The 26,613-nt window shown below is 37.4% G+C and overlaps 1 protein-coding gene across 1 annotated transcript in view; it reads left to right on the top strand.

The window, feature by feature from the left end:
• Positions 1-24,756, top strand: part of COX16 (cytochrome c oxidase assembly factor COX16) — a 45,004-nt gene extending 20,248 nt beyond the window's left edge. Inside the window, exons 3-4 of the mRNA XM_084208044.1 lie at positions 9,665-9,727; positions 24,266-24,756. Coding sequence (XP_084064170.1) covers positions 9,665-9,727; positions 24,266-24,382 — 180 coding nt within the window. The 3' untranslated portion in view covers positions 24,383-24,756. The remainder of the gene's footprint in view (positions 1-9,664; positions 9,728-24,265) is intronic.
• Positions 24,757-26,613: the final 1,857 nt, after the last annotated feature.

Here is a 26,613-nt window from a genome sequence, read left to right as displayed (position 1 = left end):
GCTCTTTATCCATGTTATTCTTGAAGATTTTGAGGTTCAGCTGCTAGTGTTCGGTTCATGTTTTTGTATTGATTTCAGCAAAAGCTAATCCATTTTACTCGAGCTCAGATGACTTCTCTACATTGTCTGTGAAGGGCTGTCTGCTGAATTTGCTATGATACCAGACAGAGATGTATGTTTCATTTTTTCAGGGATCCTTTCAGTTTAGCATATAAACCACCATTTTTCTGTAAAAGGCAAAAACAGAGTCAGCTCTGGGATTCAGTAAGATTTTTGTTGCCACATTCTGAGGCTGACTCTGTGTGTATATTCTTGAATGGTTTCCAGTGATTGGATCTGGCTAGACAAGGTGCTTATTGCCACCAAAGACAGCTTACAGAACTGTAGGATGACTTTGAGTTCGGATATTACCTCACATTATTGAGCTCTCTGTGATGAAATACAATATACACTGCAAGTACTAAGAGTTCTTTGTTTTAAACAGAAGCAATTTTTCCATTTTTTACTTGATGGTGCTTCTGTTGTCAAATTTAGATTCAGATGAAGAGAAGGTTATTAACTGGAGAAACTCATTCTGATGCCACTGCAAGTAGAACTGATTTCAATACATAGAATGTTGATAGCTTTTAGATATTTACATTTTTTATACTACCAAGAATTCTGTTTGGTTTATTTAAATCCTGTCACATTGCCAAAATTAATTACTGGTATTTTTGCCTTGCAATTGAAGTGATTACAAGTGTGTAACTTAGCTTCAGGCAGTTTTTAGCCAAAACATAATTTAATATCCAGCTGTTTTTCCCAACACCTCCCTCAAGCACCAGAAAATATCTAGCTTTCCAGACTCATCTTGAGAAGCCAGTAGCCATGATGTCAGCAGATCCCAGTCCCTAGGATTTTCTGGAGCTCTAGATTTTTACAAAGGAAATGTTGAGAACCTTTTGCCCAGGCAAATGTCCATTTTAAGTGCAATTTCTGTCTAAATGGACCTTCCCTTTCTTCTCCTTTGTGTTTTGAGGCTTGAAGCCAAATGGTGCTGTTGCAAACTTCAGCTATGTGGCAATCGAAACAAGCAGAGCTCAAACTCCATTACGGAGAGGATGTAGGACCACAGGCTTTTTGGATACTGCTTAGAGAAGAGAGATGACTTGTCTTATTAATATCTAAAATGTAGGAATTAAAATATTTTGCATTCATAATTCCTGCTGATTTTAGTAGAATTGTTTTGTAATGTTGTATGTTAAGCTCTTAAAAGGAATTCATGTTTTAAACTTTATTACACCAGATTTTATTGTTCTAGCTTTCTCTAAAATACCCATCAGAATGTCTGATCCTTTGACAGGTAAACATGTTATTTATTAAAAATAGTGGCAAAATATCTTTCAAAAGAAAATAGTGCATGATGTAGAAGCATTTTGCAAAGACTAGTTATTTAAAGTATAATGATTTGGGAAATTAAAAGCTTTTTGTAAGTACAAAGTATTAGAATGTGATTTTTCTTCTTACTATAAAACTTCACTAGATGTCAGTGTAGAAAGTATTTTCCCTTAAATGCAATGGGAACTGTAGAATAAGAAGTGTTAATTTCTTCAACACATGCAGATTTTAAGATGACAGTTATTAGAACTTGGTGGTAATTTATTTGTAGAAATGCATTTTCAGACCACTGAAAACAATTTTGATGAGTTCACACTGGATCCTAAAAATTGTTTCTGTTCAAAAAGACATTAAGAAGTCAAAATTTGTTTCATTACTCAATAAATTTCTGTAAAAAACCAGATGTGTACTGTAAGTGAAAATGATGTTTTAAAACATAATTCAAACCATTTTTAGGGTTAAAAATGGCAGATTTTTTGGGGTTTTTTTATATTCCTGTATATTTTCAGTGAGAAAAAAATGTTAATGTATATTTTCTTGCTGTTGGTTTCTGGGAACTGGAGTTTTTTGTATGGGGGTAGCAAGCATATTTTCACATAGCTCAAGATAGGGCTTAGGCACTAACTTACACAGAGAAGAAAAAAAGTGCTTATATATTCTTAGTTGTTTAACTCTGATTAGGGAAAGCATTCCAAATCTGTTAGTGTGCTTGTGCATTATTTGAACTGTGTTATGTTTTTATATTATATTTGAGGGATCAGACTATCTCTGTTCCTACATGAGAAGGCTGATTCTTTGGACTTCTTTGGGAGCTGGTTTTTTTTGAACATTTTTGGTGTTATTTTATTGAAGCTTCAGTGCTTTTATTGAAGGTTTAGTCTCCTGTGAGATAGACTTTTCCCTTTAAATTAATTCCTTTGTGTTTCTGAGCTGACACACCAAGTGAAAAATAGTGGTTTGGCTCTTGTATGGTGCCTTTGGTTTCACTTTGGTTGAAGGGAGCTGCTGCCAGGAACAGTTTACAGGTGAGCCTAATTGAACAGCCAGTGAGCACCTGGACACAGGTATTCCTGCTGATGTACAGAACTAACGAGGACACCCTCTCCAATCCCCTTCTGTCTGGTAGAACAGCACTGGAAAGATTCAGAGGAGATGAGCACAGACTGCTTCCATGCTGCCTTCAGCTGCCAACTCACGATTTCTCTCTTGAAGTTGCTTGCTTTGAACAGAAACTTAAGTGACCTTCGTGTTTTTCAGAGCTACCACAAAGAGATTGATTCTGTGCAAAGTTAGGATATGACTAAGGAAGCCATAAGGGAAAAAACCCCCTATAAACTATACTTACACTAGTTTTCCAGCCTGAACTTGCATAGTCAGTACGTAACCATTAAAAAGGAATCTTCAAAAAATATGACCAAAAAAAATTGACTCTGCTGGAGTTTTGCATCCAAAGTTGCATTTTGGATTGTTTCTAGCTGTTAAGTATATTCTATTTAGAGGCAAAAGGGTGGGGTTTTTTTCCTAAATACTGGCATCACAAATTTACACTTTTTTTTTTGATACCAAAAGGAACAGTTTTTGTACTGAATTTTGCTGTGAAATTAAATTTATGCTAGCATACTCAGAGCCAAGACTTACAGCACTAATTTGGTATAAATCATATGAATAAATGTGCAACTGAAAATCAAACTGGATGTGAAAGCATACCAAAATTAATTAAATGATGAGTACTTCCTGCTCAGAATTGAAAATTCTAGAGTCCTTGTCAGTTTTATTGACCTTATATGGGAGAAATCTAGATATGCTTAAATGTTTGTTGAAGTATGGGATAGTTTGGCCATCATATTAGGTTTTTATTGCATTTCCCATGACATTATCACATAAAAAGTCTGCTCTGGAGTTTGGGATTGTAGGTCTTTTTTTGATCAATCTGGAAGCAAGTACAAGGTTTGGATTTTGAGAGATCACTGGTGCACCATGTACTGTAAGTCTGGGAACTGCTGCTGTAACAACAATTTATATTGCTCGTTTGGAAATGTCTGCATTAATTTCTGACAGAGGTTAGATGAATTTTTTTTTTTTGTTTAGCTGTCTGTATTCTGTGCAGATTATAGGAAAAAGTCAAAGGACACAAAGCTAGAGTTTACATCCAGTGTCAGCTGTCTCCTCACTGTAAGTGTTCCCATCCAGTCAATATTCTTGGATTGTATCCTAGGCAGTATAGAATCACAGAGTCATGGAGTTGTTTGGGTTGTAAGGGACCTTAAAGATCACCTAGTTTCAGCCCCCTGCCATGGGCAGGGACACCTTCCTCCAGACCAGATTACTCAAAGCTCCATCCAACCTGGCTTCAGGCAATTACAGGGATGGGGCATCCACAGCTTCTCTGGGCAACCTGTTCCAGTGCCTCACCAACCTCACAGGGAAAAAGGTAGCCTTCTGTAAGTATTTTTTGTGTATTAAATATTTAAGTAATGTAGCTAAAGGATTGTTGTGAATGAAGTTGCACAAAAATGGTATGTTTTGCCTTGCCCTTCTCTGTTACCTAAGACTGTATGCCAAAGAGCTTGGCATAAGTACAACCCTTGTTGTACCTTACAACCTCTACAAGCTTTGTTTCTTTAATTTCTTAAGTAGAACAGCACTCAGCTTGGCTGTAGTTTACACTGCATTTCCCGAGTCCTGGGATTTATCCTCTCCCGTCTACTGCTTCTCACTCTGCTCATAAACCACAACTTAGAATATTTATGACACAGATTTCTGTAGCAATTTATGGGAGTCTTCTCAAGAAAGATTAAAGTTGACTGATCCACTCAAGATTGCTGATTTTCCATTTAGCGGAGTTAGGCATATGATAAATGTTTTCAAAGAAGATACACTGTGGGAGAGCTAGAATTGGTGATTATGGTTTACTCTTAAATTTAAGAAATGGGTGGGGAGAACAAATTGAAAAAATTCATATAAACAGTAATTTTGTGGACTCTCTGTATTGTGGATACTGCAGGAAAATTGTGTCCCATCTATTCATGCTGGGAAGGGCAGATGGAAAAATGAAAATCTCAATCCTAATTCATGTTCATTAAATTCAGGCCACTGTCTTCTCCCATTTCCAAAGCTGAAATCTTTTTCAGTGGGATATTATTTTGTGGAGGACAGGGTCGGAACAGAAACTCATGTTTTAGTAAAAACAACTAGTTTTAGTGTAGAAATATCTTTTACTGGTTTTCTGGAAATGCTTGCTAAAGGGAAAGCTCTGTAAAACTTTGGCATACAAATATTTGGTCAGTACATGCCAAGACACAAGTATACAGTTTACTGACTGACTGATGTGAGAGGAGTCTGTTAAAAGCACAATCCTCTTCTCATGATGTGGTTGTCTCCTGACAGTTTCCTTGTGTAGTAACTGAACCCATCATTTTAGAAGATGTAATATATTCAAGTCTTGGTTTGCTCTAAAGCCCATGGCCACAAATAGTACATGGACAAATAAACAGTAATGTTTATAGCATAGAAAGACTGCTTGTGAAGATGGGCTGTTTGAGTTTTGGATCCAGGCATAAGTGTTCTGTGGACAGTTGGGATGTTACCCTGAAAATGAGAATGTGAGTCAACTTGGTGGTCCTCTCTGAATGCTCAACAGGAGTGACGCTGCTATTCTGCTTTGTATTCCTGTACTTAACAGAACCATATAATAATTTGCGTTGGAAGAAACTTTCAAAAGTCTCTTAGTCCAACAGTCCTGCAAGGAGCAGGGAGATTTTCAAGTAGGTCAGATTGCTCAGAGCCTCATCCAGGCTGACCTTGAATGTTCCCAAGGATGGGGCATTCACCACCTCTCTGGGCAACCTGGGCCAGTGTCTCACCACGCTCATTATAAAAAGCTTATTTCTTATACCTGGTCTAATTCTACTCTCTTTTATTTTAAAACTGTCAGCCCTTGTCCTGTTGCTACACACTTTTTAGTAAAGTTTGTCTGTCTTTCTTGTTAGCCCCCCTTACTGGAAGGCCTTCTCTTCTCCAGAATGAGCAAACCAAGTGTTCTTAGCCTGTCCCCATATGGAGAGGCGTTCCACTCCTCTAAACTTCAAAATGGGTGATGGTAGTGTTCTTTGGGTTCCCTTGTGGAAGATTATCCTTTCCTTATCCTGGAGCTAAAGTTAGTTACATTCACAAATTTCTCAGTTCCTCTCTACCAGTATTATTTGTTTCTGAGCCAAAATGAACTGTGGTCAATAAGTATCAATACTAAATTGTTAGCAGGGGAATTTTTTTAGTAGCAGCACTTTTAGGTTTATAACTGTATCAAAAATACTTGTGTCACAAACAAAAAAATCCTCTTTAACGAGATGAATGTATGTTATTCACAGGGCACTACAGGAATCCCTGCTTTGGCAGGGGCTGCAAGCACCAGTTATTCCTGCTTTGCTGTGTAATGATGCCTCTTGTCTGCACCCCAAGGTGCACAGTTTTTAACACGTAGAAATGATGTCCAGGTTGTAATTGAAAAACTGAAATGTCAGCCTTAAAATGAGAAGCGTCAGCCTCATTTCAAAAGTTTCTATTACAGTCTCAAGTAGCTGCCTACTAAGATTTCTAAGAATGTTTCTGTGCTTAACCTCTATTACTTTTAGCTGTTAAGAATCTTTTTAAAGTCTGTTTCTTTGGGAACCTTTTGAAGTTAAGGAAGGGTAAATCTGAAGGAATGGTGGGAGTATGAAATGGGACAAAATTCTAATTTAAAACCTGGATTCTTAAACCTTCTCTGAGATTTTTCTATATTGCACTTGCCCTTGCCCTTTCAGTTGATGTAATATGAGATAAGCCTGTATAATGCAAAATATGGAGAATGTTTTATTCATTTTTGCTGCAAGTGCTAAAAAGGAAAAAAAAACACCCCAGAAAAAGAAAATAAGTAAAGCCTTTAAAAATTGTATTTATAGTATTGATTTCAAAGCCTTGCAGACAGCATCTCATGAAGGTTGTCTAAATACTTGCATCAAGTATTTCAGTAGTCTTTCAGTAAGAATTTAATGTGAAGTTATGCTGTAATTATACATGCACACACCTTTGAATTCTACATTTAGAGATAAACTCTGAATTTAAATGCATCTTAGAGGAGCAGCTGAGATTTTGCTGAAGAAGAAGAGTCCTCTAGTGTAAAGAAATATCTTTTCCATTCCTTCCTGCCTCCTAAATAGTGGTGGAGAGGACACTGTCAGGCTGTTACAGCATTTGGGCTTCATCTGCTGCCATCGTCATATTTGCTAATACAAATTTGTATCCATAATTTAGCCGAAGATCTATTTGCCAGTGCATAGCTGAATACTTCTGGCTCATTTGGCAGTATGTGTTGGCATAGCAGTCATCATGGAAGCAAAATGTATGTTTGTATTTGGATCTTGTGGCAGATGTGTAATACAACGGAGCTACTGCTTTGGCATTAGCACTTTCCTGGCTCTACCCCTATTTGAAGTGTTCCCTGGTTATGATCTGTGATTGTGGCTCATATTGATGTTTATCTGCCTTTTCAGAATGAAAATAGCATCATACTCTTTTCCTTTTTTTTTTTTTTTTTTTGTTGTTGTTGTGATGTTTTAAAGATAGCGCAGCATTATACAAACACAGTGGAAACAAAACTTTTTAAGACACTTTTTCTCAACTTCTATATGGCTTCCTAAAACAATTTGTAACCCACCTATCTCATTTGGTAGCTGAAAAGCCGGGGTTTGCAGTCAAGGCATTAAAAAGTGCAGGTGACTGAATTACTGTGCAGACTCAAGTATGTTTAAATTATTCTGTGTGAGTAAGTATGTATGTAGGGGACAAAAAAGATAAAGAGAAGAGGAAATACATACTTGCTCCTCTTTTTTACTTTTTTTTTCGTGGAACTTGGGGCAAAAGAATGAGTTTTGTGGAGTGAGCTTAAGGTGTGTAGGAAGTTTGCCCTCAAAACAGGGTTTAACTTACCTTTTTGGTTAACTTAATTTTCCCAAGTAATATTTCTGCTTCTGAAGAAGCAGCACGCTGTTCATTTTGCATTTACAGGGTATTTTTTAAAAAGAAATTTCAACTAGGTTCCCTAATTTCTGCCTTTTTACTAATATTAAAGTTACAGCATCAGATTACCATGCTGTGTCTCAGTTTTAGCTGTCTTTGTGAAGGCAGAGCAGAATGAAGACAGGAGAAAGTCTGAAGACAGAAAGGGCTGGAAGGAAGGAGAAGCAGCAGTAGCTTAACTAATTGTTTGCCTTTGCCTTACACAAATGTGGCCATGCAAACACCACACATTAAACAAACACACTAAAAATTGATAAAATAAAACTCGATAATGGTATATTGAACTGTCTTTGTAAGTTAAATTCTGGCTGTATTTAATTAAGTGAAAAAGATGTTTCAACCATGATACTTTGCCTTATTATTAAATGAAGGGAAAATGTAGGATAAAATAAAACTGTTGCTGCCTTACTTAGTGGATTTTTTATTTCCCCTTGCCCATATGTGTATTGTGAGAACACAAGCATAACAAATAATGTTTGCACTTAGTTCCAAATACAGTGAGGTCCACAATCACTCTTCTCTCTGTGAAAGCAAGCTTCAAAGCCTGTCTGGCTGCCCAAAGACTTTGCATTTCTGCACGTGTGATGGATGGGTTCGTTGTTCTAATAAAGCATGGCTGTTGTTGGAGGTCATGGTCACGGGAGAAATGCAATCCATCTTTAATGAGGGGCAGTTCTACAGAGGCCTTGGATGCCAAGACAGAGATGGAGCATTTCATTTTTTATTTGATGTAGAGGGCCAGTGCAGAGACACTATCTTGTTTTACAGTCTTTTTTTTTTTAATTACTAAGAAGGTGGGAGCTGTATCCGGTACAAACATTAACCATTTGAGATATTTTGGCTTAGGTCCCAAGTGTAATGAATCTGGAGGTTGCAAATGTGTGTATTTCTATGGCCGGATCGCTGATGAGGTAGGGAAATCAAACCTCTGGCCATGCACAGATGGTGTTAGACTTGCCTGTCTGAGCATCCATCCTTGGGTACTGAGGTCTCACAGACTGCATGCTAACTAGCAGACGGTGCCTGTAATCAAGGGGAACATTATGGCCTAGGGAAATTCTTCAGAGCAATTCCCATTGATTCACATAGTAGATATGTATTTTAAGTACCTCTGATAAGTAGGAACTTGTGTTAGAAGAGAATCTGAAGGTGGATCTTCTCACTGGCCAGGCAAATTCTGTTATGTGTATGCCCTCCTTTTGTTTTCTAGACTAGTTGTAGATGTTGGATGTTGGTTGTGATGAGGGTTACTGGGCCCTTTTCATTCCGATCAAGAAAAAGCAAATTAAGAGTAACAACTTTTCTTGACTGGATTAGTTGTAGTTGGACTAGCGTATGAGGGATGTAGAATTACACACATTACCAATATCCTTACACATTTATTTTGGTTTTTAAGCTCTAAAAATGAGATTGTTCTCTCATGGTGAATTTATTTGGTATTTTAATTATATTGCCTAAAGACTATGTCTGAGTACTGTGTACGTGGCTATTTGAGAAGAAGGTAAAACGCTTTCTCTAAGCATGAAGAATGCTAATTATCTTTTTCCTCTTAGCTTCTGCTCTTAGACCTGTGGGAGACAGATGTTATTTAGCAAAGGGAGGGATGAACATCACTTCTTCCAGGCTCAGTAGAAGTTAAAACGTGAAAAGTGTCTGCTGTGGTTCATTGACATGTCTGCTCTTAGATTTGTTCTTTCAATAAGCATCTCTGAAAGGTGACAGGAAACACCAACACTGTCAGTACAGAATCAAAACTGGGAAAGAGCTGTGTGTTCACCAGAAAATTGGAAATTCAACTCATGCTTAGACATTGAAAACCAGGAAATACTGTATACCTATTCCCTGAACTCAACATTCAGGATTATAATATATTCTACGATCGTAATTTTATCTTTCTTGTGCTTGTTTCATTTATTCAAGCATTGTTTCGTTTAACAGTTTTAAACTGAACAGGTACGGGTTTAAGTATCTAAGGTAAGGCAAGTGTAGGGCTATAGTTAAAAATGTGTTTTCCTTTGGAATTTAATAATTTGGCAGTTGACCTGTTTCTTTTCAGCCCAACTCTTGTGCTGTGTTCATCATCCTAGTATTGGAACAAATGGCACATAAACTCTTTTAGAGGAGAGGAAGGTTTGCATGTACCAATATTCAGTTCATTTGAGGTTAAGATTTCTTGAAAAATATATTCTTAATAGCAAATATTTTTGCTGTATTTTTATTTGTCTTTCAGGTTGATCCAGCTTTGAAAGAAAAATTAAAACAGAACCCTGTGACACTGGAATCTGAATATGAGGTAAAATAAATTTGTTGCCTGGGGCCCATAACCTTGGCTACCCTTGATTACCCTGGCTGCTGGTGGGTCGTATCTGTCCCTAACTAAAATTAGATCAGCCATCTGCCTTTGACTCACTGATGTCCAGTAAAAACAAGGTTTTATGTAAAGGAAGGTTTTTGAACACGTAGTGCTGCTTTCTGAACACAGCTTTACTTTGATTTCCAGGCATCAAGTACAGTGGTACAAATAAATTCACTATTTCTGTGGTTAACCTAGTTGGCCTTGGAGTGTATGTGAATGTAAGTCAGCACTTCTACTGCTTGAGTTTGGATGATCTTTAGACCAAGTTACAGAACACTGTGCATGATGTGCTTTATCTTATTTCTTGCTTCTGGATTTACGTGTATCTTTGAAACTATTATCATTCCTTCTGTATGATTTCAGAAGATTTTATAGAACAATAGTTCACTCTTCCCTCAACATTGCATTTTCTTCAAATATTACTGAGTTCTAAAATGTCTGCTTTGACCAGTTCAGTATCCAGAGTCTCATAAATTTTCAGGCCTACAAAAAGCCATGTTAGAAAAACTGGAAAAGCCTCCCTGTGACCAGAAACAAAGGATAAAGCTATTTAGATTATTCTTAGTGTTTTAAAATTAATTGAATCAAATGTTCAACTAACACTTCATCTATCTCTGTGGCCTTTATGCTGAACACAGATTTTTATTTTCTTCCCATATCACGTTTCTGTCACAAGCCTTTGAAGATCTTGATTGTGCCCATTGCTCTCATACTTAGGTGTCCAAATGGCAGGACCTGATCTTGATAATAAAACTTTACTATATTGTTACTTTTATGTCATTTGTCTGAAATAAAAATAAAACTCACTTTTTGTACTTTCACAGGCCTAATTTCACAAAATATTTACTAGTTTTTACCATTATTGCAAATAGTTTTGGGCTCCCCCCAGCTATAAAGAATTGTGATTTCTGGTGCAGGGAATAACAAGATGGAAAGTTCCAATGGAGACTCAAAACTTACAAATCCATTAAGTTCTGATTGCTTCTGGGATTACTGTCTCTCAGTTTCCATTCAATATATTGTAAGGCTGCTCTGATTTATTTATGTGGAAGAAAAAATAAAAAGAACCACAAGCAGTAAAAAGAACCACATTTCAAACTCAATATCTAACCTCAAAATCAACAGATCTGTATTCAGATATACCATACTCTTTCTTCAGAAGATGAGTAAATAGGTTAGGGATAATATTTAAATAGCCATAATTCCATTATCTTTATGGATAAATCAATGCTAATAAAATACATCTGGCATAACAATAGGTTACAAGCCTTCTTAGGTAATGAGACTCTTTTCTGATGGACAGAAATGACAGAAGCAATCTTATTTTTTCTTAATCTAAACTGTAGAGGGTTCTCAGACTGAAATTCTTCCAGAGTAGTGCTTGGGTGTTACAGGGGGCAGATCAGTTCAACAAAACAAATGGATTTGCATAATGAAAATAGATTTGGATTATTGTTTTGAAATCTAATATCAATATATACTTTATTATGGGCACCAACTTGGAAGCACACTTTAATTTCTTGCTTCAGTGAAACTTGTGAAACTACCAGCAGTCATGCACATAGTTTGCAGGCTCCACACTAAGCGTGTGACAATATTAAGTCACTGTTACCTCTGTATTCTGGGGGATAAAATCTAACCAATCACCCAGTAACAGCTGACGTTTAGGAGAGTAGTTTTCTGTGGACCCCATCTTTTCCAGACTAGAGGGGTTTGGGTGGATGTTTTTCTCCTTTCTTTATTTTTGACTTGTCCAAAATACAGCTCTTAGGAACACCTTCTAATTCAATATATAGGTCACATTGAAGGATTACACTGGTGGCTGTTACTAAATATGGTGTGATAAGAGATCAAGGACAGTAAAAAAAAAGTTTCTGTTTTGATATCTAAAGCATTATTTTACAATATTACTAGCATTATATCTGCAGCTGTTACTGAGGATACCATGCCAGCTCTTTTGAAGCGTGGTTGCCTGATAAATGCAAATGTCCTTTGGCCCTCCCCAAGACTTTTAAAAATATCTTACTGTCCTTACAAAAGTATACATATTGAATTCATACTGAATTCTTCTAGAATGTTGTCATTTCTTCTATAAGCATACATATATGCCCTTATGAGCATATTGCAAGAAATAAAGACATTTCCAATATTTCAAACATGTTGAAGTCTGCATTTTGTCTCTGATGTGATGGTCGTGGTGATGTAAAAAGATATAATCACAGACCTAATTTATTGTGAGGAAATTAACATGAAGACATTTTCTTACCTTCTCATTTACTAAATGATATCTTCGTAAACTATAAAAGGTTTATTTCATACAGGAAAGTTTCTGGTCAAGATACTATTTTGAGGAAGGAAGAATTTACAAGTGTAATTCATACTGCATTTCTTGTATCTCAGATCTGTTAATAATGGCACTTATCTTGTCTCTTGGGACATGCTAGAGGAGCAAGCTATCTCTGCGTACACTCTCCATTGTTTATGCATTCCTCTCACACATTTTTGTGTCCTCATATGACCAATTAGTCCCTGCTGTTCCCCTTTGCCTAATAAATCAGAGCTCTGTCCACTAGTGATGCTGGTACTAATGTGAGTGTAGTTCTGCTGCTGAGCTGGGCCCTGTAGAACACACTGTAAAAAATGTTGAGTGTTTGACCTGTGACAAAAGCCTGAGTATTTTATTTGAAACGACAAAAATTTGTTTGGAAAAGGGAGGTAAAAAACCTTATTAATATGATGAGTGAAAACCATTCTTGTGGTTGTTTAACAGTCATAGTACATTCCTCTTCATGTGTTTAATGCAGTCTCAAAATAGCATTCCTTATTCTAGCACTTGGTTTCTGTACTTCTGTGAAATTAATGGTCTAATAAACACTAAAAAATCTGGCCTCAGTTACATCAGACCCCAAAATACGGAATTATTGTTGAGGGTTTTTCTAGCAAATAAAAGCTTCCTTAAGAATTTACTAACATTTTGCTGCAGAAAACATCATTTAAGTTTGAATCAAATACGTGATATTCAGTGGGAATCAAGAGGAATTGAAAGTAGAGGAAAAAATATTCCAATAAAAATGTGAAGGATTGCTACGGAAACAGTAAATGAGTTAGTCATAAAGCAGGGAAGACTGATAAAAGATGCTGTGGGCATCAGAGCTGTCTGATAAATAATCTGACAAGGATAGGGGTAAGAGGATGGTGTTGCAGCAAACCAAGAATAAAATAATGAGAATGTAAAATAATGAGTAACCATGTTGGCAAAGTAGCAACATTCAAAAACATTTATATTTTTTAAGAGAAAAAAGTTCTTTGTATTAGAATCAGATGTGCTTCTAAATCCCTTAATAATCAAACAAGATGTTAAATATCTACTAGACTCTAATGGTTTATAGCTATGTTCTAAGAATGGGCTTGGAAGACTTCAGTGGCTGCTGAAAATTTCAGTCTGGGAATGATGGTTCTCTGGGAATCATCACTAGGCAGGAAGGTGATACTGTTAAAAGAATTCTGGGAAATTTGGGACATACAGGCACTACTGGGTACTTTTTTCAGTGATGTGAAAGAAATGGTGAAATCACTAATGTGCAAGTGATACAAAAATATTACAATAGTAAAACTATGGCAAGGCAGGGAGAGAGAGTTCATATTACTTCCTAACATAGGCCCATTAAAAATGCTAAGTACCTTTTAGAGTAGCTGAAATTATTTATTTTAAAAACTGAAAATGCAGGTCAGAGTGGACTGCATTCTGAAAAGCAGCAACTCTGAAAAAGATTTAGGAGTCAGTGTATAAATAATTCGGCTCAATCTTCTAGTGTGATCTTGTGGCACAAAAGCTAATTCAATGTATGAATATGAACAGGAATGGTACATGTAGGAACAGGTGATTTTAATTCTGAGTGTGGACCTCATTGGGCTGGGACTGAAAATCTGGTTCTCCTTTTGGTATCTGGGTTTTGAACAGAGCTTTAAGAACAGATTGCAGAACAGGTTGACTGTACTAACTTAGGGCTCTAAAAATTCCTTAAAAGAAAGATAAAGGTTTAAATAATATTAAAGGTACTGAGAAGAATGGTGTTTTCATATACATACTTCCGTAGGAAGAAGGTGATAGGAATTGAACATTTTTTACTGCAGAAAATAAATTAAAATTAAGATCTGTTCTTAATAGCTGGGAAGTTCATTTGAACACAACAGCAAGAAAAATGAGTCTTCTGTGTTTCATTGTCACTATAGGACACGAAAGAACACAAGCACACACAGCTGTTCTCAAGGTGAAGAGAAAAAGGGAAGTTTATTTTCTGACTCCAACATTGATAGTTTTCTAAAAGTGACAGTGGATGGGAGGGTGACAGTGGCTCCTCTCCAATGACACTGGACAAACCAACAGTCTATCAAATTTCTCCTCCTCCATAAAAGAATGCAAAACAATGAGTTATTTACAGAAAGTGTGTGAGAAAGTTTGCTACAATAATGTCAACATCAGAAGACTTAGAAAATCTTAAAAATTCAGGGTGACATCTCAGAATATCAAAACTGTAAAACTTTACAAAGTTTTCCTTCAAATTGCAAGGATGCATAATGGACATAATGGTCAAACTAGAGAATGCTGCTTTCTTGACTTAGAGTATGAATGTTGAGAAGGTTTCACTCCTAATAATTTGATAAATCACAAAAAGTCAGCAATAACTCTGGACAGAAGTTTTTTTTTTTTTTTGTCCTGAGAATTACAGTAAAAGTCTTGTAATTGCAGTATTAAAATGTATATTGAGGACATTTCAAAAATTAAAAGTAGGTATATGGAGAGATGTTTTGGGAATATAACCTACCTATATAATTACTGTCTTAAAAGAAGAATTTGTATAAGCTCTTCTGAAAAAGACTGAGGCCACTTATTACTCATTTGAGTAATAAGGAATTGTGGTGCCAGCAGAATGGATGAAACTTTTTTTCAGGGAGTGACAGTGTAGGAACACAGTAATTGCATCCAAGTGTGTGGACAACAGGAGTGCTCTAGAAAGAAATTCCTGGATGCCAGTCATTGACATCTGCAAGTGTCTTGTAGCTGTCATTATCAGTACCAGAGGATTACAGATTTTGTTGCTGTTCAAGAATTAACAGATTAGTGTACTGAATTGATTTGCTTCAATGTCTGTGAAGATATTGGTAGCTAAATGCCTTGAGCTGTTTGAGAGCTGACAGAGATGTTGGGAAAATATCCCTCTTTAGTGACTGTCATGACAATAAATAGGTTTAGATAAATGAAGAGGTTGAGATACTTTTCTTCTTCCTTTAATCACTCTGTTCCTTCCATGCACTCTTCTTTCTTGGTGCATTGTCCAGCCTAGCCATTAGATTCCAGCTGCACTCCAGGTTGTGTCTGGGACAAGCTGAATTTCTTGCATTTCAGTTTATTCACGTGTGATGTGTTCTTTTATGTTTTTATTTCATGGGGAGTCTTCAACACAGTGTTTTGTAGAGAAGTACAAAGTTCTGTTATTTTATCATCAATAGAAACTGCCTTGGGAAAGGATTTTAATTCAAATAGTTTGTGTTAGGCATTTTATTCTGAGTGGATGTACAATCCATAGCCAACCTACAGTTTTTGACCTTTTCTTCTTGACATCTCAGTAGTTTCCTGTACCATAGTTCAATGTGTTCAAACTATAAACTATGTTCATTGTTTTTTATTGAGAAACACAAGAAGGTGGAATTTGAGGATGGGTATGGCAAAGGAAGAATTCTGGTGGAAAAGTCTCTTGCAGGAAGAAAGGCAGCCTCCCGAGTAAAGTTCATAGGGTGTCACTTCTTAGTGGTGTTATTTCTGGAATGTGCCTCTATTTAATAGTCCTGTAAGTTCTTTCATGGTCATCTCTTAGCAGATGATTTTTCCTAACTGAGAGCTGTTTCTTTCATATATGTTTCATTTGCACCTTTCTTATCCAGTGAGAAGACACTGATGTCTAAGAGATGGAAAACAAGGTGAGTGATTATCAGTCAGACAGCAAATGTGGTTGGGACTGTTACAAATGATCTCTTCTCATCACCCTTTCTCTTCTCTCCAAAATAGAATCCTTAGTATCATCTTGCATTCCATGTGTGTGTTTTCTTGGTTTTTAATGCCACATGAATTGACCATCTCTTACCATGTGGTAGGGCCAACACTGTGTGTTATCTCAGTCACAAAAAAGCCCAAAAGTTTGAGTAGGGCAAGTTGTATGCACACATTATGGCTGAATTCTTTCATTTATTGTGTTAAGGAATGCTGCTAGCTTCTGCCAGGCAGCCAGTATAGGGAACTTGTGCAGCTGGCTAGGTGAAAATGTTAAGCACTTCTGCCTTGTTAATGGGCCTCCAGTGGGGAATTGTTGGATCTTTGGTATGAAATATCTCTGAAGTAACTTTAGTGTAGTGTGTGGGAATTCAGCCACACAGCTGAGGCCATGTATGTTTCTCTCATTGTCTCCTTCTGAAGACGATACAGCAGAACAGATAATTTTCAAGGAAGTTCTTGTCTCAGCAACCAGGCAAAGTGGCTTTTTGAAGAATATCTTCCTGTTTGTTTTTCTTAGATTTTTTTCCTCTGTTTTTGGCCAATTTCAAAAACACTATCTGGAGTATTTTGTAATTGCCAGCATACTTCCAGATGATGTCCACATGCACAATCAAGTCTAACTGTGAAATGCTTAAAAAAATTATTATACAATTCTTGCATGCTTTTTGCTTCTCAAATTATTGTTCCCCATCATAATTTAGTGTTCAAAGTATACTGTAAAAATGTACTCTGCTTTAGCAAGTTTCTGTCAGAGAATGGGTTACTGCTTGTTCTAACAGCTTACTGATCAAGCAGAAAAATTATATGCAAGATTCTGGTGGAAGCTGAGAATGGAGTTTGCACACTTCTTAGGTAAATAATCAAGTTTCTAAAAATTGAATGAAGAAGTTCCCAAGTTTAACCCCTGACTTCATCGTGTGTCTGATAAAACTTGGTATTTGCCCAGGGATAGTTGGGAGGCATCACTGAGAAGTTCACAGGCTGAGGGAAATGGTGTTGGGAAGTCAATATGTAATAATCCATCTTGGTGGTAGCATCTTCCCCTCAAGTCATTGGAGAGCCAGTGTCCCCCTGGGCCATCTTACAGCTCTAACATGAAGAGTCTTTAAGCACAATGTGCTTCAAAACCAAAATACCTTCCAGCTCTAGAAAGACCCCAGATGTTACCTTCTAAAACTTCATGCTTGTAAAAATTTAAAAAGATGCCTTGATCTTTCTAAGACAGAAATCTTTCTGATTTGATTTGAAGACCTGTTGGTTCTAATGGAATGACAGGTAGAGTTATTCACGTATTATTTGTGAACTGTACATTCAGCAGTTTTGCTGAGAAGTAGCTTTACTGTTACTGGCAGTACAGTATGGGAATAATGCTCCTATTACTGTCCTCATCAATTAGAAAGAGAATGTTAGCTGCAGAGAAGAAATAGATTTTTTTTTACTGTATGAGAAATTGCCCAACAGCACAAATCAAACAGTAGCCATTGAAGTTACTGAAAAATTATTTATGGCTGAAAGATTTGAGATTGCCCTGTTCATGTTTAGCCCGAATCATAGTTTCTCAACAGGAAAAAGGGAAAAAGCCTTCTGCTTCAGTATATAAATTGATAAGCAAATTCTGGAAGAGAGGTGAGTGGAAAATCAGCAGGGAAGTGTAGATGAGAAGCAGAAGTCCTAAACTACACTAACTGTGTGAATGTTACCTGAACCAGCTAAGACCAGGACCAGGGTACGGGGGAGCATGTGAGAGGGAGGAGATTGTGCCCACCAATTCAGAAGGGGCAACTCCTTGGTAAGGTTGACAGCTGATTTGAAGGAGTGTGGTTACTTTAAAGTAGTTTCTTAATGGCCTGGATTTAAGTTTAATTTGACACTGTTGTTGTAAACCTTCTCTAGTTTCTTTTCTTATGCCCACACACTTCTGTTAGTTGTTTCATGGTGGTAACTGATCATTTCTTGTTGTGGTAATCTCTTAGCCCTTTGCTGTGGTGCTCATTGCAGCTTTTCCCTCTCACATAAGAGGGAGAGGGAAAGAGCTGTTTTTCATATCTCTTCAGAAGGAAAAACACCATGTGTGACTCATGGGTCTCATATTTTTTTATCCTGGTACACCTCATCCTTTTTTTATTAGAATATCTTTTTATCTTTATTAGAAGGACAGACTGTGCCAGATTTTATATACAGAAGGTAAAAAAAATGTCCACACTTCCAAGTATTCATAGTCTTAGGAAGTTGTTTGAAATAAACCATTTCATGGGTGTCAGGAGGGCTTTCTGGGCTCCAGATAGGGATATGCTCTAGAAATCTGTATGGTCTTCTTAGCAGAAAAAGAAATGTCATTTTTTACTCTTACTGGTCTCCTGCACTGTTAAAGATCACACATCCCCTTCAGTCAAGTTCACCTTTATTTAGTTGAAAAAGATGCTGCAAACATCCCAAAAGTCTGTCCCTGGCTGCTTCTATTTTAGAGACTTGTGCTGCAGTAACTAGGACATCCCTTTCAAAGTTTAGTATGATATAAACTTAGCAAGAACAAGGAGTCAGATTTGGGAAATTCCTTGGTGTTGACTTGGCTAGGTCTCCCAAGTAGTGAATTTAGGGATAAATATTAGTAAGCAGCATCTCTCTTTCTGGGGCAGAATAACCATAGCTTGATAAAAACTTTTCTATATGAGAGAAATTAAAACTATCCTAAATGTATTTAATTCCTTAATTAAAAGTGAAATTTGCTGAATTTGGGATGTCTGATCTTGAAGTTGTACTATTGCAATCATGCTATTATTTATGTTGGACCTTTCTGAGTTTCATTTCTGCTTAGGAGAAGAAGGTACACTGAAAGTAAATGACACATGCACGCATTCTTTTGACTTTTTCATAAAGCTTGTGAATCTTTTGGACTGAGAAGTCCATCTTGGATGATCTGCAGCTGTAATGCATAAATAGCACTGGATTATCCTCTGAGATTTATTGTGGTTTTTAAGAGATTCTGAATTTTAAGAAGGAAAACTGCTTGTAAATTAGGATGAAATCATGCCAAGGCCTAATTCCAGATGGAAGTTTGTCTCATGTTATTTTCTCTTATGTTAAAAATTCAAGGTTGTATAATCATGTAGTTTTAACTGCGTGATATAATTGTTTAGTTTACTGAGCACTTTGTATCACTATAACACCTTCACATAATGCTATGAGAGTACTCTGTGAACATTAATTAAACTCTGTGACACCTCTGAGGGGGAGGCAAGTCCTGTTTGCATGCTTTACATAGGGAAAAGTTGCAGAGACAAACTGATGGTGCAGTTCCTCAGTACACATCTTCTGTGACATAGTCACTCAAAGATGTTTATCTTCTCTCTTCATCCATTGTTTCTTTCGGCCAGTTCAAGTGTTTCCATAGTCCTATGCTTCTATAGGATTTGTTCATAAGCAGTACGGATTTATTTTCCTAAACTATTTTGTTGTTTCTGGTTGGAGCACAGTCCCACATCATTGAATTGGCATAATTAAAGGGAAAATAATGCATGGGGAAAGAGTCTCTTAAACCAGTTCACCATAGATTAATTAATTGTGCCATAGATGAATGCTATTGGATCCCAGTGAATTAGGCAAGAAAGCCTCTATTGGTTTTTGCCAGTCTTCAGTAAAGCCAAAAAGAGAAGCAGCTCTCTGGACACTTTCATTCCAGTCCCCCCTCACCCCCTGAAATTCTTCCCTTAATGAACAAAAACCAATTTTATTCTGGCCATATTTTGCTGCTTACTAATTTGCTTGTTTTCTAATATCATAAAAACTAAACATTCTGTAATTGGGAAAAAAACCCTTCTTTTTAAACTGAGGATTCAATCACTAATCATGGGCTATTAAATCCAGATTATTAAATCTCTAATTGCAGATATTAAATTATGTCACTTCCTAGGCAAAGTAACACCCAGTTTATATTAAGAAAATGAGATGTCAAAAAGATGGCTCTGTGAAAGAGTTATATAAAAAACCCCACTAAAGCCTTATCAGTGCGATGATGAAGTTAAGATTTTCAGTTATACACAAGACAGCAGATTCAGTGTTAGCTGTAATTCTGTACCTCTTCCTCTATATATCATTATAGAGCTCCTCAATATACCTTTTGTTTCTTCAAGCTGTTTTGACACCTTTAAAAAACATACTGTTCAATTGGTTTAATTCTTTCACTGCCTTTTACAGCCATGAGGATATTTTTCTCTGGCTCATCTTTTGTCTGCAAATGGGTTTGCTTACTATAATGATGGGAAATAATTTGCTCTCTGTATCAGAGCTATTTCTTTCTGTGGTGTTCATCACAGAATTTATTTCATCAGGCTGTAAAGTAAACAGGATTCTCTTATCCCTCCTTTCACATGTGAGAAACTGAGACTAAAGCCAAGCATTTTTACAAGTGGCCACCTTGAATTTACTCAGCCTGAACACTAATAGCTCTAAATGAATTTCTGTAGACTTCAGTTTGTGTACTGTGGCATGAAGACTATCCTGCAAGAGTGGCATTCAAACTCTTTTTAAAATTTTATCTTCTTTTAAGGCTGTCAGAGGCTTATAACTTGTACTTAAGCCAGGCATTTGAACGAGCAATTAAGAAGTGAAGGTCTTTTTATGTCCTTTTTGGTACCTTTGCACCAGTCAAGCTGTTTAGTAAGTCTTAAAAGTCAAGTGTGGCAAACAGTTGAGCATATTTTTCTTTTTCACTGTGCCTGTCTGAATAACTGCATTTTTTCCCTTGAATTTACAGCTTCTGTCAGTCCTGTACTCTTAAGAGGCAGTTTAGCTGATTTAGGGAGTGAATCAGTAGATTTAATGGACTATACTGATCTTACTTTAAACAGCTAATTTTCAATATCCTTTGGGCTATTTGAGGCAAGCAGGAAAAGTGCTGCTGATCTGATCTGATTACATTTCATTGTAGTCTCCAATGATTGAGTGTTTAGTACATTTGAATTGGGAGAAGAAGTATTTCAGGTTTTAGCCTTCCAGTTCATATGAATTTCAGTTTAGTAAAAGCTGGAAGTAGTTTAACATGTGAAGTGATGTCTTCATAAAGTTAGGTATGCAGAGTCCAGGTGGCTCAAATGAAAAAAAGAAATAAGAAATTAAGAAGACCAAGCCAGATAAAATGAAAGATATTGACTTCAGCTTCATCTGAGACCAGAAGTAGCTGCTTGCCTGAATTCTCACTCGGGCAATCTGAAGGAGATGTATAACTTTGCAGCTTGTGCTGCACCTAATTAAGAGGACTGTCAATCTGGTCTTACTCTCATCACTAAGATGAATTTAAAGTGTAGAATGTCTTAGCCTACATCTAATGTAGCTATTTATTCTGGGATGATTGTGTTGTAAGAATTTTCATGTCAGTGACCAAGCAAAAAGGGTAGGGTTTTACTCAGTTGTATGTGAGGTACGGTCTTGGTAACCTCAGCAGCCAAGCCCCACGCAGCTGCTCATGCACTCTCCATGATGGGATGGGGGAGAGATTTAGAAGGCTAAAAGTGAGGAAACTCATAGATTGAGATAAAGACAGGTTAATAGCTAAAGAATAACGTGCTGGTGTAAGCAAAGCAAAACAAGGAATTCATTTACCAATTCCCATGAGCAGCAGGTGTTCAGCCATTCCCAGGAAAGCAGGGCTCCATCACATCTAAAGGTTGCTTTGAAAGACAGGCTCCATCTTTCTGAATGTCCCCCTGTTCCTCCTTCCCCCAGCTTTACATGCTGAGCACGGTGCCATGCAGCGTGGGATATCCCTGTGGTCAGTTGGGGTCACCTGCCCCAGCTGTGTCCCCTCCTGTGCACCCTCAGCTCACTGGCAGGTGGGGTGGAGTGAGAAGCAGAGACAGCCTTGGCACTGTGTGAGCTGCTCAGCCGTAATGAAAACGTCCCTGTGTTACCAACATTGCTTTCAACACAAATCCAAAACATATCCCTATACTTGCTACTATAAAAAAAATTTAACTCTACCCCATCCAGAGCCAGCACAGAGATATATGAAAATAGCTATTCAATAGGAAAGCATTGCCGAACAGATTCTCACATCCCCTTTCAGTAGTGATTGTCCTTCTTATGCTTATCCACATGCAACAGTTGTGCTCTTTTATTCCAAAATTGGATAGCATCAGTTCAGAAAGTTGGAATGTCAAATCATTCTGCCTTCTGATGACTGATAACTATCCCATAAACTAAATTTTTGCAGATACTGCCCCATGGCAGTAAGGAAGGTGCTTTCTTCTTGAATTGCAGTAAGATACTACAAAGTCTTTATACATGACACGAAATGTTAATGATAATATAAATACAATGATAATAAAAAATATTCTCTTCCTATATAAGCAGTAGAACCTCTGTTTCTTAATTGATTAATAGATCTTGTTTGTCATCTCAGGCAGTGGCATTCATTGTGCTGCACATTGTAACCCTTGGTTGTTTTATTCTGTCAGTGTATCCCAGTGTGTTTTCGAGGTACCTTTATGATTTCTATTGGAAACTGCCAAGATACTTTCTGGTACAGATTTGTTTGGATACTATAGTTTTGAAATGCTTCCTGTTTTTGACAAACCTGCTTTCTAAAAAGCCTCTGTGAAGTTTCAGGGACAAATGAATATGAACTTTTTGGTAAAGATCTTCAGTACGCATATCTGTTTTTGATAGACTTCTTTATGTAGCCTATCTTTAGGTACCACAAGTTTTGTTGTACTTATTTTAAAAGTTGATTAATGTTCAGGCTTTGGGAGACAAACAACTTTGGAATAGTTGAGATCCTCACAGGTGTGTGATACCTTTGTGTTGAATTAAATCAGCATGCATCCCTTCAGTTAAAGCACAAGGTTATTTTAAGTGTAGTTTCCTTGAAGCTTCCATTAGAATCAGATGTTAAATTCCGAATTTGCAATCAGAGGAGATAGTCACTGATGGATGATGTGTACCTTTCCTCCTTCTCTCTCCTTTCATGTCAGTTCATATCCCTTCTGGGGAAATGAAGTACCAGCTAAGCATAAAATGTATAAAGCAGTAAAGACAATTCTTCAGAAAGACCTATGCCAACTTTACAAAAAGTTCAGTTGCTCTTACCTTGTGAAAGTCTGCTATGTTTGTGCCTGTGTTCTCATATATCTTCTGTAGAGTGTTGCCTAATTTCTTTTGATATCTGACTAACCTCATTGCCATTTCCTCAATTGTAGAAGTGTCAGGAAACTTTTCACGTAACATGAACTAAGCAGTAGGTCTATTCTGTTATAGCTGTTGAATTTTTCTGCAACTATTATTCAAGTCCCTGGGTGTTTGCCATTTATTTGAATGATTGATGGTAGACAAATTAGGCCACAGGCTCAGGGCAGGGTGAAGTATTTTCTGGTGTATTTTTACAGCATTTGCTGAGATGAGGCCTTGATCACAGGTCAGGTTTGAGTCCCACTGCAGTTAAGTATCATTCATTACTGGAATGCATTGTTGCCCTGTTTAGTAGCACCCAGGACAGCGCTGATTTTGGCAGTGGTGCAGACCCTCTCCTCAGTCTCCCAACCATGTCCAATGTGCTGTTCCACAGCTGGCATGTGAGACTTGAGGTCTGTGTCCTGGGAAGGGACAGCTAAGCCCACAATGGGACTGTGGAGATGCAATACATGCTTGTGTTCTTTGACTGCAGCACATGGTAGGTGAGGTCAGAAGGGCACCTGTTCCTCATTTATTTTGTCTCTAAGTCATTGGTAGTTCTATGGGGGGATGATAGGAGTAGGCAAAAAAAAAGGTAATTAAATCTAGTTTTTCAATATCTGACAGTTCAGTCAGGTAGCATATCTCATGTTTGACTTAGTAAGAGGCCTGTCTGGTGGCTGGGTGCCATGGGAAACTAGTCAGCAGAAAGCATTGCGTACCTCTCTCAAGTTAAAACCACATGGATTGAAGGGGTTTGCACCATTGCTGTCTCTCTTTGTGCTAGATAATGAATCTTTTCCAGCATGTTTTGTATTTTTGCTGACAGGATACTTCAGCTCACTAATTACTAATCCTTCTGTTTGAGCTATACCAATACTTGTCACTCCTACTGCTTCAGTGTTTGGCAGACTTGCAGTTGAAGAACAGATCTGGAAAACAAGGTGAGAGGAGAAAAAGGGAATACAGGATATCTTCAGTCTTGCTCAGATGCTGCAATGCTTCCTGTCCTTAAATGTTACTTACCCCACTGACAAGCAGATGCAGTAATGCCTATCTTTGTCATTTATGTAGCTATATGGATGACTACTAGGTTTTTCTTTCTTGTTAAACTTCTCATGCAGAGTAGATGAAAGTTCATCAACCCAATGGTGATACTGAGTTTCTTGTGAAAAAAAAATCAATTTGGTTGGAATCATCTGTACTTTAAATCATGGATCCATCAAGGTGACCCTGTTATTTTTGCTGTTTGTCTGCAGAAGCTGGAAAAATCTAACTTGGATAACTGGGAGAACATCAGAGGACCCAGTCCGTGGGAAGATTCCAGGACGGTTCAGAAACAACGGCGGGAGGCTCTCCGTCTCAAGACAGAGTGACTGAGAAAGCTGCCTTTGGTGCCTCTGGGAAAAAAAGTCTCAGGCTGGACTGTCTTAATTTTTAATCCAGTGTCAGGAACAGACATGGGAGCATTTGCACTGAACAATTCAGTTGGTGTATATATAAGTAACTGTGAGATCAATCCAAAAAGCATTGTATTATATGAAGCTCTTTGTTTGCATCCATTTGTGCAGAGTACCATAGGCTGTATATGTGAATTTTCAATTAAAAAAAGCTGATTATTCTACTGAGACTATCCCATTGTTTTTCAGTCTCTAACATTCAAAACTGCTTCAGCAAGGAATAACATTTCAAGAGTCACTTGTCAGTACCAGAAGTTGTCATCCTAATGAGAACAACAGTGCTGTCATCTAGATGTGTGTGACCAGATAAGTGCTGCTTCAGGGAGCCCCTGTATGACTTCAGGCTCTTTAGCTTGGAAGGGACTCTACAGGCATATGAGCTGTTCAGAACAGTGAGTCCAGTTTGGGCTAAATAATACTCTTGTGTTTCATTTCCAAGGACTGCATAAAGGCATATACTGAGTGTCAGCTGATAATTGGTCAAATAACATTTGTTTAGCTGTGGTTAAATTTCTGTGATTAGTTTATCAATACCTTCCTGCAGGCTGGACCTCTGCTCTGGAACCTCTCAGTTTAAATTAGAAGAACTCTTCCTTGGAAAGAGTTGTGCTGCTTCTCTGTGAGTAAATATTGTAGCAGAATCTTCCTGAACCCTACATAGTGGCAAAGCTCATCTTACATGCCTATTTGTGCACGTGCATAGAAATTTTTTATGTTCCAATCAATTCTTCTGAAATGCTTGTCTTTTTATATTTGTCTTTGTGTGCTGAATATTTAATGTTAGAGGATGTTGTGTTAACATTCAGGACCCTTCTGCTGAGAGAGCTCAATGAAGAAGCACCTACTCAAGTTTTCAAACAAAATGAAACTTTTGATAAGGTGTTGAAACAGACTTGTGAAGCTCCTCATCAGAGGAATGGAGCAGTAGAACACATTAACAGGAGAGTCTCATTTCAAAACTCTCAGTGACACCTATTTGTAAATCCTTTTGGAACTGCCTTTGGAAAAGGTGTGGCCTTACTCCCCTCTGCAGAATGTGTCAACTGTAATCTGAATGTCCTTTTGGACACTTTTTTTAGGGTAGCCTCCTCATGTAGATCTTCTCTCGGCACTTCATTTTCTTCAGACTGTCAGTGGTGAGGCCCAGTCTTTCAGTCAGAAGGAAGAATTAACGTTGATTTGTAGGGAGTTATAAAGGAATTCATAAAGCATCACATTAAATATCTTAGGCATGTTTTGTGCATGTTTTCTTCTGATAGAGTTGTGAAAACCATCAAAAAGTGGTGGATGAAATCTGGAACAAAGTTGGAGCTGTGTGTTTGTGTATTTCCCTTTTCAATATCATAGATATCTCTACTTCTAAGTCAAAGTATGAACAAATTAAAGACTCAGGAGAGGAATAAGAGAAACAATGCAAGAGGTAATAACAAATGCTATAGGGAAGCCAGTGAAAAGCTAGAATACAGGGGCATTAAGCTGTGCTAGACCTAGACAGGGAGGAAATTGGTTTGTTTTGTCATTAGGCAAATAAAATATAAATATGACAAATAAGGAGTAATTAATACTGCATAACTTGTTAAGAACTTTTTCAACACTTACAGTCAAGTTCAGGTGCAGTTCCACTGACTGTAAGATTGATCATTCGAAGGACATCAGAGCTTTGGTTATACTGGAAGTGTTCTCTCAGTTAGGATTCTTGCTGCATCACTGCTACTGTTACAGTGAGAGCTAGACCATTGGAAATGTATCTTTACATTCCCCATTGGTGTGGACTCTGCAAATTCGCTGCCTTTTTGAGAGAGATGCACATCTTCCTTTTCCCTGCTTTGACTGAAGGAGATGGGAAGCTGCCATTGCTTTGCATATGGAGAGGCGTGCTCAGCTCCCAGGCTCGCATGGTGGCTCATAATATGGACCAGCACTGCTCCTGAAATAAACACATGGCTTTCTAAGAACAGCATGTGGAGGAGAAGCAGCCCCTTTCTCCACAGGAAGAAGCAAAGATATTGCTCTTACATGAAGGAAGCCCTTATCCATTTTCTTGATGCACAGAACACTCACTGAAATATCCTGTGTATTTTTAGTAATTTGGTATTCTGCAAAGACTGTTTTGGGAATGAAATTCCTACATTCAGCAGGTTTGGAAT

Source organism: Fringilla coelebs (genome assembly GCF_963513975.1).
Source record: "Fringilla coelebs genome assembly, chromosome: 6".
NCBI classification, from domain to species: Eukaryota; Metazoa; Chordata; class Aves; order Passeriformes; family Fringillidae; genus Fringilla; species Fringilla coelebs.
Note: the sequence above shows the minus strand (reverse complement) of the source record. Positions and strands in the feature narration are given on the sequence as shown.